Source organism: Linepithema humile, chromosome 4 (genome assembly GCF_040581485.1).
Source record: "Linepithema humile isolate Giens D197 chromosome 4, Lhum_UNIL_v1.0, whole genome shotgun sequence".
In the NCBI taxonomy this organism is placed as follows: Eukaryota; Metazoa; Arthropoda; class Insecta; order Hymenoptera; family Formicidae; genus Linepithema; species Linepithema humile.
Window position 1 is genome coordinate 20061043 of NC_090131.1, and position 17796 is coordinate 20078838.

Sequence of the window (17796 nt, forward strand, 5' to 3'; positions counted from 1 at the left end):
CATGCATACGTACGTTTATATGGCCTTACATATATCCGCACATTCATACTCAAGTATATACATCATCGCGCACAAATAGCCACCCTCTGTTAGAGAAACCAATGAATAAGTAGCTTCCGTTTGATAAAATAGTGATATTCTTTTGACCAGTGCCGTTTAAATATCGGAAAGTCGTTTCAATAAATTGTTCCTTCTTCACGTTGTATATTATATATTATATATTATATTTTTGTCGTATAATACTATAATATATTGCATTGTCAGACAGCGAGTATCACAATTTGAAATATCGTTTAAAAAAGTAATAAAAAACCAATAACAAAATTTTATCTTTTAAAATACTCGTAAATAAAAATATTAGAATTTTATCGATTAAAACAGAATAAAGTTTCTTCTTAATGAGATTTTATAAAACAAATTAAACTTTACAATTTTATTTTATAAATATTTCTTCGGATGTAATATTCCTATTTCTTAAGAAAATGCATTATATAAATTATAAATACAATATAAGTTAACCAATATTTGAAATATTAAAATATTTTTATTTATACATATATATATATATATATATATATATATATATTTAAATACTTTAATATTTTTCTTCCAAAATAGGAATATTACGTCATAAGATTCTCAATATAATACAAAATATTTCAAACGTACATTGAAATATATTTTCTTAATTTCTAAGAATAGCTTAATTCGTCTTAATTAATAACTATATTCGTATTAATTAATAACTATTTTCTTAATTTCTAAGAATTAAGAAAATAGTTATTCTCCATTAAAGAAAAAAAGAAATATATAAACTGCTAAGATATTAACGAGTGACCTATTCCGAAAGCGAATTAAGCTATTAATGACATCACAGGATGTGCTCGAGTTAAGTATACGACTTTTCTCTCTTCGTTCTCGATGTCTACGCTACTAAAGTCCGAGAGTATGCAGCGAGCGTTGGTCTGGCGAAGCTTTATGACACTTCTTCTTGTGTGCCGTCGAAGTCGCGCGAATCCTTATCGTCGCTAGCTAAAACCTTTTTTGCTTTTGTCGATACAGCCCTTGCCGAGTACCGAGGACACAACACTAGCAATTTTCTTCAAGTTTCTAGTTCTCAAAGAACTTCTTGAATAACCACTAGGACGCTTACGACGGCAAAAAAGTGGCATGATGTGACCTACATACGGAAACCGCTGACGCGCACAATACAAAAGACGAAGTCATTGTACGGAAACGGGAGGAAAGAAGACGAGCGATAGCGATAACATCCGAGGCGTGTTTCGAACCATGGATGCTCCAATATATGCATGTATATGCTGTTTAAGAGAAGGCATATACTATAGCGCGATCGATTTATCTGAGCCGGAATTATTTAAAGTAACGCACATGCATCTTCGCACGAGGACGGCGGCAGCCATGACTCGAAACAAAGTACATCGTAAAATGCATTTTCTTGCGCAACGCACGCTTGAAAAATAGATGAGATGGGTTATAGATATCGGTGCTGGAAATACGGACATATTCAGGATAGGCAATGTTAAGACGGTGTCGTGCAGCTGAATAGGATTTCTCTCGTCCGTGCGAATTATGTGCCCGTGTATCTGTCTTATAAGGCGCGCCTGATCCATCTTATACCCGCCGCGGATCGAAATTTCATTAATCTCCGGGACACGCGCCTTCTTCTTCGCCCCGCCCGGTTTCCACAGCTGAGGTCTATCCGTTGAGTGTACGTAGGAAGGTGCTATACCTGGAAGGTCATCCTTTCTCTCGTCGACGTGATTGCTCTCGTGCACCACTTCGTTTCATTGCTCGTCCCGACCCGCCCTCACGTTCCTTTCTAACCCTTTCCCGTCCTTTCCGCGCTTGGTCTCTTCGAACCACGTCTGCTAACGGCGAAGACAAACACTCGCTCGAATTTCTTATGCAGCCGCCGCGCATACAAATGACATGTTTAGAGAGCCGACGACGCGCTGCGCTTTCTGCTAGCCTCGGAGACAGAACTTGTAAGAAATCGGGCGTGGGAAGGGAGGGGGGGGGATGATCTCGAGAGTATACGGACGAAAAAGTCCGGTAGAAGGTGCTCTCAAAAGGAAATAAGGCGATTGCCGACACCTCCTTGCCGATTTCGAGAAAACGCGAGGGACTGGCGAATGAATATAATCGGGAAATGTCCAGTCGCATTCGTACGTGCTTTCGCCACGTGCATTGCTTCATGTAGCCAGCGCGATTCCTATCGGAGAAAAGTGCACCCTCGTTTCTGTTACTTTTGCACGAATGTTGAACGATAGCAAAGGGAAGCTTGAGAACGTTCATGGCGGTCCCACTTTCTGTGGGAAGCTCTTTTGGGATTCATTATGTTACATGTGCTTATTCTCAATCGAAGCAGCATGCGATAAAAATAATAAAACGAACTACCTATCATCGAAAAAATATCTGAAATGGCTTCTAAACGAGAAGAAAATAGCCAATTTTATGTATATAAAAGTAAATAAAAATTTTCTTACTATATACCGCGATATAAAGAAAGCGGTGTAGTCTGTTTACATCATGCTGCATCGGCAAACTCGCGACAAACTTTCTCCTAACTTGATAACTACCTCTCGTTCATTCTGCTTACACGAAGTTTGACGAAAGAAGCCTGGTCTATTCGCTTGCATCAAGTTTGTCGGCTCGTGTCACTCGTTTGGCGCAAATTGTCACTGAAACGAAGTTTTCTTCACTCTTTTTCCGCTTCTGTTGATCGCGTCCGATTGCATTCAAGACGCTACATTATTTAGTAATATCTGAAAAAATCTTACGATTGCTCACGGTTGAGCACGACGTAGCAATTTCAGGTACGATTTGCAAGCGTCGAAAATACAAGTCAATATCTTGATATCGATAATTGAGTATTGATAAATGATACTAGCTACTAGACTCGATTTAAACTCGATGTTGATAAATGTTTGATAAATGCTCTAATATTAAGAGTTTCGACTCGCGGCATTTGGGAGAAGGGGGGGGGGGGTTGTTTTTGTCACGCTTAGCTGTGTACCTGTATCTTCTCTTTCTTTCTCTCTCTTTCTGTCTCTCTTACACTATGCAACCGTATCCGCGCGCGCGCGTACACATATTCTTGTTTTTCACTTCTCTAAACCAACTCACAATCAGCGCAACCTTGATATGTTTATTGCCATGTTGTTATTCGCACAGTGACATTTGTACGAGGGGGCTTATCGTTTCGCATTGGCGCGTTATGTTTTCCAATACCACTACTATTCTTCCACAATAATTATCTTTTAAAATCAAAATTTTTAATTACAGCGGTAAAATAATATTATTTTTCGCAAGCAATAGATTGAAAGTTTGTTCTATTAATTAGCATTTACGTTAAATAATTCAAACATTTTAATCTGCAGCTTTTTATTTTTTACTTTAATTTTTACATGTATTCACATTTATTATTTTAATTTTAATTTTTAATGTATTTACATTATATTTAATATAGATGGTTTAATGAGATGGTACATTGTGTAAATGCCATAAATCGCAATTGTACAGTATTGTTCGTGTAATAAAAGTAGAGAAAACGCGTGCTTAAATAGTTTAAGCGTAACATAATCGCGATGACTAGTGTGCAAAAATTAATTATGTACTTTTCGATTTTTCTTCTTTCCATAGATTCCTGCTACAAATGCCACAAAGTGTCAAATTAGAGTATTCCAGCGCCGCGTAATGACTCGCGAATTCGAGTCAAATCTTTGTCTTTATATGACAAAGTACGCATTAGGAGTGTCGTTGAAAGTATCGCGCAATTTTTCGTACTTGCGTCGCGAGTGCCTCAAAGGACTGCGAGAACTGAGAGGAGGAGGAGGTCCAGGAGAGGCATCGGGCACCGGCGGAGCAACGTTCAGGTAATTAATTATTTATTTGTTATTTGTTGTTTGCACAAACTATTCCTCTTTTTAAAAAGGCATGTACTACGATACATTTAAAATAATGTAAATTCTAGACTAGCAATTTATATTTACATTTTCTTCACTACGATGCATTTTAATCAAAGAAATGATCAAAAATGTTAAAATCTACATTTTATTCAATTTTAAGAACTGGAATTTTATACTATAAAAATTGGGTTAGCATTTAAAAATTTATATTTTTTTATTGCAATGCCGTAAACCTTATATTTTAAACAAAAAATCTTAATTAACTGATATGGAAAAGTTGATTATTATAAAGAATGCTTTAAGTTCTTACATAAATTTAATAATTAATTAATTTTTTTTATTATAAATATTTGCCGTCAATTACGTAGATATAACTATCAACATAAGAATCATTGATTTAAATATGATGAAAAATAAATTTTAAATTTTATTTTTAATTAGTTGTATTTTCTTTTTATATTATATTTGATATATTGAAAGTTAAATTGCACGCATGGCATAAAATGTATTGTAACGTACATAAAATACTTTAAATATTTATGAAAATATTCAGTAAAAAAATTTGCAGTATTTAATATTCATGATTATTAGATTTTCTCATATTTGTTATTATTTGAAACAATTAAATTTTTTATATTATTAATATTAATATAATTAAATTTTTTATTAACTATTTGTTTAAAAGACAAATGAAAAGTTTAATGTACACAATTATTTTTCAGATACTTATTATTTTGAAAATTGCTATAATCTGGACATCTTTTTTGTATTTCACAGATTATGTTTGCAGATCAAACAACAACTCCGCTGTTGCGCATCGTATCGGTAAGTCAGTCCAATTTTATTTCAATATTATTAAAGCAATAAATTTTAATATGATGTAAGATTTATACTTTTATGATTGAAATGCGGACTATATAATATTACTTGTATAAAAGTTTTATTAATTTTATTGATTATGTATAAAGGTTTAATTTTTAAAATATTGTAAACTATGAAAAAAAAAAATAAATGAGATATAATTTGCACACACTTGTCATTTTGAGAAATCTCATTGTCGCGTGTGGATACACGTATGTTCTTATCAGGCAAATATCTATTTTTAATAAAAATCTTTTCAGAGTTTGAGATTTAAAAGTTTCACATATATTATATATGCAAATATATGTAGTTACATATTCACGAAAATCTTACACTTTTTTTCAAGTTTTTACAAGGACTCAGTATTTTTATGAGAACTCGCATGTTTTACTTTGTCAGAGTACGGAATTCGGAACACATGTAGATATGTGCCAATTTCGTAGTGAGAAACATACACGAGGAAAAAGCCGGAACTCCGCTTTAAGACCTCCTTATTCACCGCGTATATTTCGCTAAAAGGCAAAAATTTGCTACTAAGAAACGTTGTGTGTATGTATGTACTTGCCATGTTCTGCCTCTGTTGAAACTTTGCGGCGCTCCATTCATTCTCTCGAAACCCTTGTTTGGGACGATCAACGAAGATGCATGTGCAACGCGCGCCGAAAATTTCTTATCGTGTAGTTTCCTCTCGACGAGCTAAGTTATTTGTTTAGATAACCGACACTATGTACAAATGATTCGCTCGTTCGAATCATAAATTTCAGAAAGTTTCTGTTCTTATTGAGATATTTAGCCAAATTAAAAATAGCATATATTTGATGGTTATATACATACGATATTTTTTATATCGATACTTCATAACATTGGGCAAACACACATAAGTTCTTTCTTAAGTATAATGTCTTTTTATTCTGCGATTTTTAAAAAAATTTAGGCATTAATTTTTTTATTATTTTGCAGAGATAAAATTTTTAACTTGATAATTCATATAAAATATTGATTCTATAATTTTTTAAATATATTTGTAATTTTATGTATAACCGCTTCTTGTCCGTATTATAATGCAAATGAATATTAAAGAATATTAAGGACATTATCTTTCAAATTGTTCATATAAATTAAAACATCGTTTATATTTGAGGCGAACTAATTACAGTATAGCAAAATGCCATTATAGTAATTTTTCTTTATATGATTTATCAATTATAATTTTTTTAAATAATTGAAAAAGTTTCTGCTAGACGAGCTTACTTGAGTGAATTATTCGCGAGTATTTCTGAGTATTGTCACGCTACATTGTGTTTTTGCTCATCTTATATCAAATATCCATTAAATTTACAAACTTTACTTGGCCCTGTCACACACTTTTCACAAATTTTAAAAGCCAACGAGAGTGCAGTAACGTGTAGTTGCTGCAACGCACACCTAGGAAATAGATTTTCTACTCGCAAAGCATACATACAAGAGCAATATACATACAACTTGATCAGCTTGACATGAATCAAATCAAAAGTTTTCCTTGTTTTCCTTGTTTAAATATATGCATGATTTTTCCGTATCTCGATGCTCAGATGTATCTGTCAATGGAAGTGTGCAAAACATGTCATTCGTCATATTTCAGTATAATACAAGAAAGCCTCGTTTGCACATTTTTACAAAAAATAGGGAACATTTTTCAAACGTTCAAAATTCAATAATTTTCAAAGCACTGTAACTTGGCAAAAAATCATCGCAGACCAAAAATCAAAGAAGCGTTTTAAAGCTTGAAGTTTGTACATGTGCGTACAGGCTTTAGGCTATTTTTGGAAAATTTTTTATCCTGAAAAAAGGGACTTAAAAAAACGCATAGCTTTATTCCTCAAAATTACGTACCTTCAACTCTGCAGCACTAGCAAAGATATGAAAAATTGAATTCTTTGAGGGTGTTTCTACCTCTAAAACTCTTTTTTAACTAAAATAAAAAATAGTTTTACGATTAGGTTTATATCTACTATATTCTGCAAAGTTTCAGATTTTTTAGAATTTTTGTTGCCGAGCCTTCCTTGTCAGTTACACAAGTAATAGATTTAATTTTATAGCAGACATATATTGCATTATCATAGTCATATTATCGCAGTAAATAATTTAAATATCACCAAAATAAGTTATCATATTATTTAGTTCACGCAGTAATTCCGGCAACCGCATAGACTACCGGGATCAATTCGAACTTTCATGACATCTTTACATTATAATTATTTCAAACTGGAAGTAAATTTTTTTTACTGGACTGATTATTGTATCTTTAAGGCTAGTTCTGTCAATGGCATAATTGAACATATTAATATGGCATAAAAACCTATTAAAATATAACATTTTATCATCTTTCATCTCTATACTATATACAAAGAATTATTTTTACACATATTACGCTCGTCTCGTTATCGTTCTAACATGCACGTTACCAAATGCTGCGCAGTCATGCTAGTTTTTTATATTTTTATATTTGGGTTTAAACAGCTACAGACACCATTTAGCGTTTAAGATTAATAATACATTTATTGTTGATTTGAATTTATAATAATGTACAACTTATCAAATTAAGAAGTGTTTGTAAGTAACACATTGCACTATAAATAAAATATAAAATATTAATTTTTGTTTTTGTTTTTGTTTTTTATACCAATAAATGGATATAATACATATAACAACTATATTAATAATTCTTCCATTGCGCCAACAAAATTATTTGTTTACCTTTTTAAAATTTTAATTAGCTTCAAATGGCTGCATTTGTTCGATTGGAATAAATTTTACACGAATTGGATGCATAACTCGATTTACTAAATCGAGCCGAAATCGAAAATCTTTCAAACGATCAACAGGTTCCAAGTAAAAGTTATACACCAAAGGAGCTATTATAGCCTTTAACTCCATCATAGCGAATCGCAGACCTATTAACATTCATATAAACATTAGAAATTATTTATATATTAAGAAATTAATATTGTAAATATTACCTATACAATTTCGTGAGCCTGCGCTAAAAGGTAAATAAGAAAAAGGATGACGATTTTTAATATTTTCTGGTAAAAATCTGTCCGGATCAAAAACATCTGGATTTGGCCAAAAATCGGGATTTCTATGAATTAATTTAATGGCAGTGATTATTAGTGTTCCAGCAGGTACAATATATGATTCTGAAAATATCACAAAACACAATTTATTAGAATAATTAAAAAAAGATGTTTATATTGTAAAGTAAACATTCGTAAATTTTCGTTAGGAACATATTAATATTAAATCACAAAAAAGAACTAGCCGATTTATCAACACAGAAAATCTTTTTTTATAGTTTTATGAAAATATACACGGTTCAATTTATTAAATGTTCAAAATGTTCATTGTGGACTTATAAACACAATTTATTTATCCGAATTTATAAAGTATTTCTAACATTTAATAACATTTGAAGAGGATAGAAGCGATGCATGCGCTAGCTCTTCAGTGACTCCCGAAATGCTATCAAATATTAGAAATACTTTATTAACCCGAATAAATAAATATTTACAAGTCCATGGTAAACATTTTGAGCATTTAATAAATTGAATAAGTCAGAGTAGAGTGTTGATTTTGATTTTGTGTGACTATTCCCGAGCGCTTCAAGTAGCTATAAGTCGAAACTTCAAAAACTGTCATCATTTTTTCAAAAAAATATCTGACAAAAAAATGTTTCGAATAAAATTAAGTTGTCTTTCATAGAATCCTAAAATGTAATTTTATATAAGAGTTTTGTATAAGAGTCTATTTAAAATTTTAAAGTTAACTCCCGCTCCATCCACGTAACCGGGATTGACTAACTTCCATTCCAGTTTGAAGGCTCTTCAGACCCATAGAATTCAAGAACTAAATTTTTAAAATAGATAGTTTCCGAGATACCCAGATGTAAAGAGTTATGTGAGTCACCCGGTATATAAGAAATATTTTTTATTAATTACTCACGTAGCTTTACATCTTCAGACGCAACTCGCGCTATATTAGGAACGCTAGGATACAGTCTCAACGATTCTTTCAAACATCTTTCCAAGTATGGCATATCGTTTAATGCTGCCATATTAAGTTTTCCATTATTCCTTAGCATCACTGCACTAATTTCACTTCTGACACGATCCTACATTATTTAACAAATTTTTACATGTTTTATTTGGTTTGCATTTGTGTCATTTTCAATTAAATTATATATGCAGCACACACATAATATAAAACATGTGTCTTTTTATATTTAAATACACAATTTTATTTTATTATAAATTAAAGCAAAATACTTTTGCATATATATTTATTATATTACTGTAATAATCTTAACTATTTGTCAAATATTATCAAAAGACACAAACAATACTAAATTTAACTAATAAAATATTTAGTTAATACAATAAACGAAGTATTTATTGTGTGTTTTCAAATCAATAATTTATATGTGATATACCTGAATATTCTTATGCTCAGCCAATAATAATATTGTGAAGCATATAGACATTGCTACTGTATCGTGACCCTGTAATGCGAAGAATTCATTTTATTCATTTCTATGCATTGTGTATAAAATATTGTACACATATAAAAAGACTTAGCAAGTAAAAAGCAAATTAAAATATTTTTTATATTATTAGTTGTTTAAAATGCTTTTTTCATATAATTTTCGAACATATTGCGTTCATGTGAAACAAATATTTCAAAAAATTAACAATTTTGCATCAATCTTTTTAAAAATTATTAATCAGAAAACATTCTTAATCAACAAACATACACAATTACATGTGTCACGGTAAAATCAAATTGATGTGTGAATAAATATTTAATTTACCCCTACAGCCCCGTACTGGCCGTAATGCCAGAGTGAACTGTATATATAAATGATCAGATATCTACCTCAAACATGAAGGTATCAACTTCTTCTCTGATGTCCAAATCACTCATTTTATTATGATAGGACTCCGCTATCAAAAGATCCAACATAGCTAATCGCTTTCTTTTTACTGAGAAAGATTACATTACTTTAGTTTAATATATGTTGTATTAATTTATTGAATTAATCCGAAAGTTTCTTCGAATTTTTGACAAAAATAAATGTGCAAAATCTAAAGGAGAATTTTCGGATCAGCTCACAATATATATAAATATACATATATGTATATGAATATAATAAAACACAAAACTTTTGCATTCTACATATATGCAGCGTACATATGCATGTATACAAGTACAAATATTTATACTTTTAAATACATGTGTGTGTGCATGTGTGTGTAAATTCATACCTCCTATTATTTCATCGTTTAGTGCATCATTTTCAAATTGTTTCAAATATTGTCCATCAATGTTTTTATGATATTGTTTTCTTTGCGCAATAATCTAAAGGAAAAGAATATAAATTTGTTCATTATTATATACTGTCATGCTGCTAAATGTGCCGCTGACATACAAATTAGATTGTTCTAATTTTATTTGAATATTATTATAACTTTATTTATATACACAAAAATTCTGCGCAATATAAATAACGCACAATTCTCACTCACTTTCTCGGTAAATCCATGCAATATTTTCAAATTCTTAGCTTGCCTTCTACCCAGTGGCGAAAATGCAAATATCGTATCAGAATAAAGCCACGGTTGCGTTAATCTATATGTACAATTATATAATGTTACATAAGAAAACGAGGAAGCAATACATTTAAAGTCTGTGTGTAAGTTTCTTGATGAAATGATTTTTTAAGTTACACCATGATATTTTTATGAAACATTATTCAAAACTTTATATTATATTTATATTCAATCATCCTCTAAAAATGTCGAATATCTTTAAATGTGTTCATGCAAATAGTTACATATATTGTTAAGTTATATTGCATTAGTATTTGCATAGTTACCTATCCAAAGTCATTTTACTGCCTTCATGAACTGCTGTGCGATACTGTTCCTGAAATTTGCCCATATCTTTCATAGAAATTCCCATAGCAGTTTCTATAAATTATTGGTTAAAGTTATATAAATATTTGTTATCATTTTTCTTTTAATCATAAGTATGATAAGTTATATAATATATTTACATAATAATAATTATTATATAGTTTAAGATAATTTTTCAATTAAAAGTTACAATCTAACACATTATAGTATAAAAAAGTTTATCAGTGCTCAAAGATTAAATATAATTAATAAAAAATTATAATTATAATCAATGTTTAATCAATCGAATGTCTATGTCGAGAAAAAATTTCTTATAAATATATACTGACATACCGCATATTGCATTCAACGTATGATGACTAATAAAGGAGATTAAATCATTAATAGTTGATCCTTCAATATCTTTCAAACATTGCACCATGTAATTGCCCTCCTCAATCAAAATATTAACATATTGTTTCAACATATTAAAATGAAATGCTGGCGTTAGCATCTTTCTTCTTTTATGCCATTTCGTTCCTGTAATGGAAAAAATAGCATCCTCTTTTATTGCAATAACACTCTAAATTATTAATATTTGTCGTAATATCTGCCTTACAAATTAAGTAATTAAAATTTATATTTCAAGTAAAAAATTTCACTAAGTTTGACTAAAAAAAAAATTTTGTTTTTATGACATATACTTTATAAAATAAAGTATACTATAATTTAAAAATGACAGTAATTAGTCCTACATTGAGATTAATTTTTAAATTTTATAATTATATGTACTTAAATATAAAATTTATATAAATATAAAAAAAGAATAAAATTTTTATATATTTTTGATACGAAATATTCTGCGTATTAGAAATGAAAATTATGTTATATCTATTACGTTACCGTCACTAGTAAGTAGACCAGTTCCCAACCAAGGATTTAGAAATGTGTATATAAACCCTTTTCCAATATGCTCTTTTGGGTTGGTTAATATTGTCTACAATCATATAAAAGATTATATTAAATAATATTTTAATTAAAAAATGCAAAAATGGAAAGTAATTTGTGTGTCAACTTGCTGCAACAAGTGTAATTGTTATTACACAGTTATGTCTAAGAAAAAAATGTTAAATAAAGTTAATTATTTTTTGAAGAACTCTTATTTGCATTAGACGGTAAACGCATAATTCCAAATACAAATTATAAATATCGGTATTATTTATCATTTATAATTTTAATATAATATAAAGAATCGTTTTATTTGTACAATTTATCTTAAATAGGAGTATATTTTTAACATTTCCCTTGCATGATAATTTTTTATAAAAGTTCTAGCGCTAATTATGTTTCTCTCTAAACCCGAATCCTATAGACATATAGAGTGTCCCACAGGAAGTTATTGAAATTATTAACTTATCATTTTTAAACGCATATAGGGAGCAAGAAAAGTAAAATATCCTTTAACATGAAATACTTTACAGTTTTATTTACATATAAACTAAAGAAAATCGGGAATATTTTTATCATTAAATAAGCGTTTTAATGTTTGCGATCATGTAATTCTTAAAAACTTAATATTGTTGATCCCTAAATACTCTTCTTTCCTTATATCGTTTGAACAACAAACACTAACATGTACAATATCAAAGAAATAAATAATTAAAAGAAAACAATATTTAATAAAATTCTAATATAATAATCAAGATTTGCTCATCTTTAAATATTTCTTTTACCTGTGCGTCATCAGGATTAGTAATACAAACAATTCCAATAGTAAAACTCCACATCTTGAAAATATTCTTATATTCCTTATTTAATTTTTCCTGTATGTTCAATATATCTTCTAAAAATCCAAATTTAAGAAAATATTAACTAATTTTCTTTAAATGTACCTACGTAATTATTAAAGAGCTACAATCAATTATTTCCATACATGCGCGCCATTGTTTGACCGTAGAATAAATCTTATCTTGTTTACTGTTATGATTTCTAATACTTCTGATACTGATAAGTATCATTGGTCATAGTACAATTATCTGAATTTTAGCATCATAATTTTTTACTAATTTATATTGAAGCGTGAGAATTGAAAATAAAAATATACAATAATCAAAAATAATAAATAACATTGCATAAATAAAAATAAATCTAATTGAAAATTATACTCTTTAAAAATATGTAATGTATATATTATTTATTACATTTGATAAATTTAATGATTATTGGTATCGACAAAGTATTGTGCAATCAAATCATCAATACTGTTGATATCTTTATATCTTACTGAAACATTTTTTATACAAATTATAATATTATAATTTATTATACTATTTATTAATCTGTAAATGTACATAATTTTACTTGCCTAATGAACTGGTGCAATATAAAAGAGTATTGCCGATTAATGGAAGCGCCGGTGGTCCTGGTATTTGATCGAAAAGTTGCCAAAATCTTCCATGATGAATAAGATAATGGCACAGTAATATGAGAAAGATGCATAATAGCAGCGAATACAGTAAAGTGATAATCATTTTTTATTGAATAAACTCCAATTTTCTTTTTTTCCTGAAGTGGTTCTAAATGTCAATACGAATTACATAATAAAAAGATAAGTCATTTAGTAATTTCTTAGTGTAAAGAAATACATTTATTAAATTACATAAAAAGTATATTTGAAATTAAATATATTTGATAAAAATCAAAAGGAGCATAAAGAGCCACAATGCAAGTTCTTCGTGCGAAGGTTACTGTATTCTCATTTAAAATTATTTACAAACGTTGATTAACATTTTAACCTTTGACTGATAAGTTTCAATAGTTATTCACTCTTCTAAATATAGATTTCCACATTATCTATGAGATATTATTGTTGAAGAACGCGTTAATAATAGTATCTCACAGATGATGTGGAAATCTATTGTCCCATATTTATTATCTTGTTGAATTAGTGTCTATCTAATTAGTGTCCATCTTGTTGTGATATGGATATTCCTGAGGCTGACAAGAGTATCGCGCATCTTACGGGCGTTGTTAGCGCGTTTGGCGACTTGTTGCTAGCATGAGAGCGACAAGGACGAGACAGTAGGCGTCAATCAGAAAATCGAACCGAAAGTTGCAACTAATTTCCATCTCTGTTGTATACTAAGGAAGGCCTGATGTCAGGCAGAAACGTTTGTAAATAATTTCAAATGAGAATACAGTAATCTTCGCACGAAGAACTTGCATTGTGGCTCTTTACGCTCCTTTTAATTTTTATTTGATTTTGTTAATCACCTGAGCCTTTCACATTATTTATTTTAAATATATTTACATATTTTAAAAAATCTTAAGGGAAATATACGAAGTATTAATTACGAATGAATATGTATTATATATTGTTGAAAAGATTTCGCCGAGTAAAGTCCATCTGTGCGATATCTTACTTGATTGACATCTCTATTAATAGAGATCTTTCGTTTGATACCATAATTCTTACATAATTTATATTGCACACAGCGTCCTCCAGAAGTGCCATTCAAGAAATATTGCACAGCTGGACTCTACTCGACGAGACCTTTTTAACAATATATAATACATTCTCATTTGCAATTAACATTTCATGCATTGCCCTTGTAAATTAAATATGAAAATTGTACATAATTAGAAAAAAATATTTTTTAAAAATATTAACAAGTTGCATTGTGTTATTATAATTTTGCAATATTCTTTATAACACAGCTTTTTTAGTAAAATTATATTTAAAATTATTTATCTTGTAATAAATATATTTATAAGAAATTGTTATGTAATTATATAACAATAATATGTTACAATCGTAAAAAGGTATGCTATTGTAACAAATGAACATCTTACAATCGAATAAAAATATCATTTTTCGCGAATAGATATAAATAATATATATATAATATAGATTTTTACGAAATTTTAACCATGCGTAAACTATGTTTTACAAAAAAATTAAAAACTTTTCTTTGATACCTAAATCCAATGATATAACTAATACTCTAATATCATACACTATTGTTAGTAATACAAATTAAATAAAAATGTAGAGTTTACCTTATTAACAATTTTATTACGTTACTTTTCTAAAGATCTCAGCATGAAAATGTTGCTTTATCACTTTGTACTAAGAATAGTATACACAACTTCGAATATTTTGTAACAGCCTCAATGTGAGTCTCGATTTGAACACTGTCACTGTTATCAAGTTTCTGTTAGACGTCAATGCAAGATAGGCTTTTATATACACATAGTCATTGATAAAATAAATAAAACGTAAATAAAAAAATGTATTATGAATACATATTGAATGTGATGTTCCAATAAGCAAAGTGCACATTGTGCACTATGCATGTGTATAATGTCATATTCAATATGTATTCACAATACGTTTTTTCATTTATTTTTATCTTATCGAGTATTATGTATAAAAGTCTACCTTGTATTAACGTCCAAGGGAAAATTGATAGCAGTGATAATGTTCAAATCGCTTCATTTAAGATCATCATTCATAATTTATATATTAAAAAATATAGCTTTGTCAGCCCAGAGCTGGGTGTTGGTTGCTCAGTAAAAAAAAGTTAACAATTAGTTAATTCAAACGTTTCGGCTTATTTATTTTGGCCATCTTCAGTGAACGAAAATTCGAAAAAGCAAGTAACATGAAATTAATGAAAATAAATATACCCCGCAAGGTTATCGCATTTTGTTTACAAAATTCAGCCGTTGACACTAAGCCTACATAAAATTGGTATAAAATGTCGGAATTATAAAAAAACTAATCTTATTTGAGTTGTCAGAGATATTTTATATATATAAGTGTATAGTGTCAACGGCTGAAACGAACTGCGATAACCTTACGGTTGTTGATTTCCTAATCTAGGAGAGATAAATGTTAAAAGCGTGGGGTCTGAATAGTTTAGTGGTCAGAACATTCGCCCAGCAAGTGGAACATCCGGGTTCAATTCCCGGCTTAGCCACTCGCGCCCTAATATTTTTTCTCTCTTCCTTTCTTTCCAATAATTCCTATATGTACATTAAATTTCTCGATATATGAGACTGTGTACTGAAAATTTCGTACACTTTAGATATCTCGATCTGAGATCGGTGTACAATCTAACTGTCTCTTGTGGACTAATTTATTAATTTCTTTAAGAAAAAAATTAAAAATTTAGCACTAACATCCTGCGACGGCTCTTAATGCTCTTCTATTATATTCCTTGATTGTTATCATATGGAGCATTACTATTATATGTGTTTTTAAAATTATATATGTTGTGTGAATAGTATTTGATTGGGACAAATCTTAACGGATGAATGAATCAAATGTTGAACTCTTTTGTCAGTGAATAAAAAGCAAATTAAAATATTTTTATATACAAATTAGAAACTATTTTTAAAGAAGTAATAATAAAATATATAAATGTAAATCATCCCGATAATTTCTTATAATATAAATTTTTTAATAAAATATAGGTCTTTACACTGAGAAAAATGTTCTGTTTGATTCAACAAACCGTCTGTTCGATTTTAGACGAAACAGACAGATTTTGGCTGAATTTACCAGAATCTATCTGTTTCATCAAAAATTGAACAGACAATTTGACTTTTCTCAGTGCGTGTAACTTATGATATTAAAAAGAATATTGACAAGTTGCATTTAAATACTATAATTTTATGGTATTCTTCATATTGCAACTGCTTTTTAGTATAATAGAATCAAATCTAAACAAATATAAAATTACTTATTTTGACAAATATAATTATAACGAGTCGGTATGTGACTTATAAATTATAACAATGCATGATATTCTCTGTAAGAGAAAAGATTTTATTACAACAAATAAATCTTAAAACAATCTCACAATTGAATAAGAATAACGTTCTTTGAAGGAACGAAAATAAATTATACAATATATACATTTTGCAAAACTTTATCTAAAATTTAAAAAAATTAAAAACTTGCACTTGTAATGTACTCAAAACTATAATATTATGTATTTAGCATTAGTACAAATATATTAGTTTATCTTACTAACTCTTGTATTACTAACGATTTCGGCAACCGCACAGAATACGACACATCAATTCGGACCGATACCGTTTTCACTTGTATCAGTATTTCAAAATAAGTTTTTTTTATTATTTTTTTATTATTAGGATGACTAATTTTTTATTTCTAAAATTTATTTCTAAAATTTTTTGGTATAAATAAATAATAGAAATACTATTGAAAAATGACATTCATTTCAATATTTCTTTCCAAAATCATAATAAACTCTCTTAGAAGATACGTTTTCGAAATACATTACAAGATATGTTTCGAGATACACTCACCTGTTTATCGATTTAATCAAGTAACGTATAGTCAAGTGCTGAATAGTCTTTCAAGTCAAGTTTCTTTTTCTGGATAGAATAAACTCAAGTATCGTTCGACGAGAATCAAAAGTATATTTTAATCACGTTTGTAGAAATTTCTACTAAAAAAAATTATGCTTCACTTATAAAACAAAATCTTGTACATCTCTGAATACTACATGTAAATATCTTGACGCGCAAACATGATTTTGAATAATGATTAAAATGATTTCGAATAATCATATTTATACGATCAGATTCGCCGCTATCTTGTTTCTAATTTGACGGCATGAGACAGCAGTTTTTTTTTCAAGTATGAAGAAAAACATTTATATGTGATAGCTTATGTACTTTGGATATCTGTTACAATGTTCTTATCATATGATAGAACTTTTATTTGACATTTATAACATATACTACACACAAGTTAATTAACAATTTTATACTTTATTAAGACAATTTTTGTTCGTAGATACTCTAAATCTAAGTTAAATGTAATGTTTTCACACATACATTCTGTGTTTTATTTATAACATTAGTTAACTTGTTACATTACTAGAATGCGTTGTTGCTTTACACGATTTAATGCGTCCAATTGGAATAAATTTTACACGGATTGAATGTGCAGGGCGAAGTACGATGTCGTCCTTCATTCAAAGGTCTTTTAAATAATCAACAGATTCCAAGTAAAAGTTTTGCACTAAAGAGGTTATTAT

At 29.1% G+C, this 17796-nt stretch overlaps 2 protein-coding genes across 4 annotated transcripts in view; one reads left to right on the forward strand and one right to left on the reverse strand.

The window, feature by feature from the left end:
* The window catches only part of Dhit (Double hit), a 216330-nt gene that overhangs the window by 109451 nt on the left and 89083 nt on the right, over window positions 1-17796 (forward strand). The window contains exons 5-6 of the mRNA XM_067354550.1: window positions 3664-3896; window positions 4707-4754. Coding sequence (XP_067210651.1) covers window positions 3718-3896; window positions 4707-4754 — 227 coding nt within the window. The 5' untranslated portion in view covers window positions 3664-3717. The remainder of the gene's footprint in view (window positions 1-3663; window positions 3897-4706; window positions 4755-17796) is intronic.
* LOC105672897 (cytochrome P450 4C1-like) lies at window positions 6744-17648 on the reverse strand. 3 transcript variants are annotated; one of them, XM_067354543.1, is made up of 14 exons: window positions 14780-15007; window positions 13086-13296; window positions 12454-12563; window positions 11624-11717; window positions 11075-11260; window positions 10702-10795; window positions 10352-10454; window positions 10091-10184; window positions 9702-9808; window positions 9259-9327; window positions 8772-8940; window positions 7790-7969; window positions 7527-7723; window positions 6744-7399 (listed from the first exon to the last, which is right to left on the reverse strand). In XM_067354543.1, exons 2-13 carry the CDS (start codon window positions 13249-13251, stop codon window positions 7539-7541), a joined length of 1557 nt encoding a protein of 518 aa, XP_067210644.1. In that variant the 5' UTR covers window positions 13252-13296; window positions 14780-15007; the 3' UTR covers window positions 6744-7399; window positions 7527-7538. The 3 variants fall into 3 exon arrangements, with proteins under 3 accessions (XP_067210644.1, XP_067210643.1, XP_067210642.1); XM_067354542.1 differs by lacking the exons at window positions 6744-7399; window positions 14780-15007 and adding an exon at window positions 17060-17648 and having other exon boundaries at window positions 7406-7723; XM_067354541.1 differs by lacking the exon at window positions 6744-7399 and having other exon boundaries at window positions 7406-7723; window positions 14780-15005.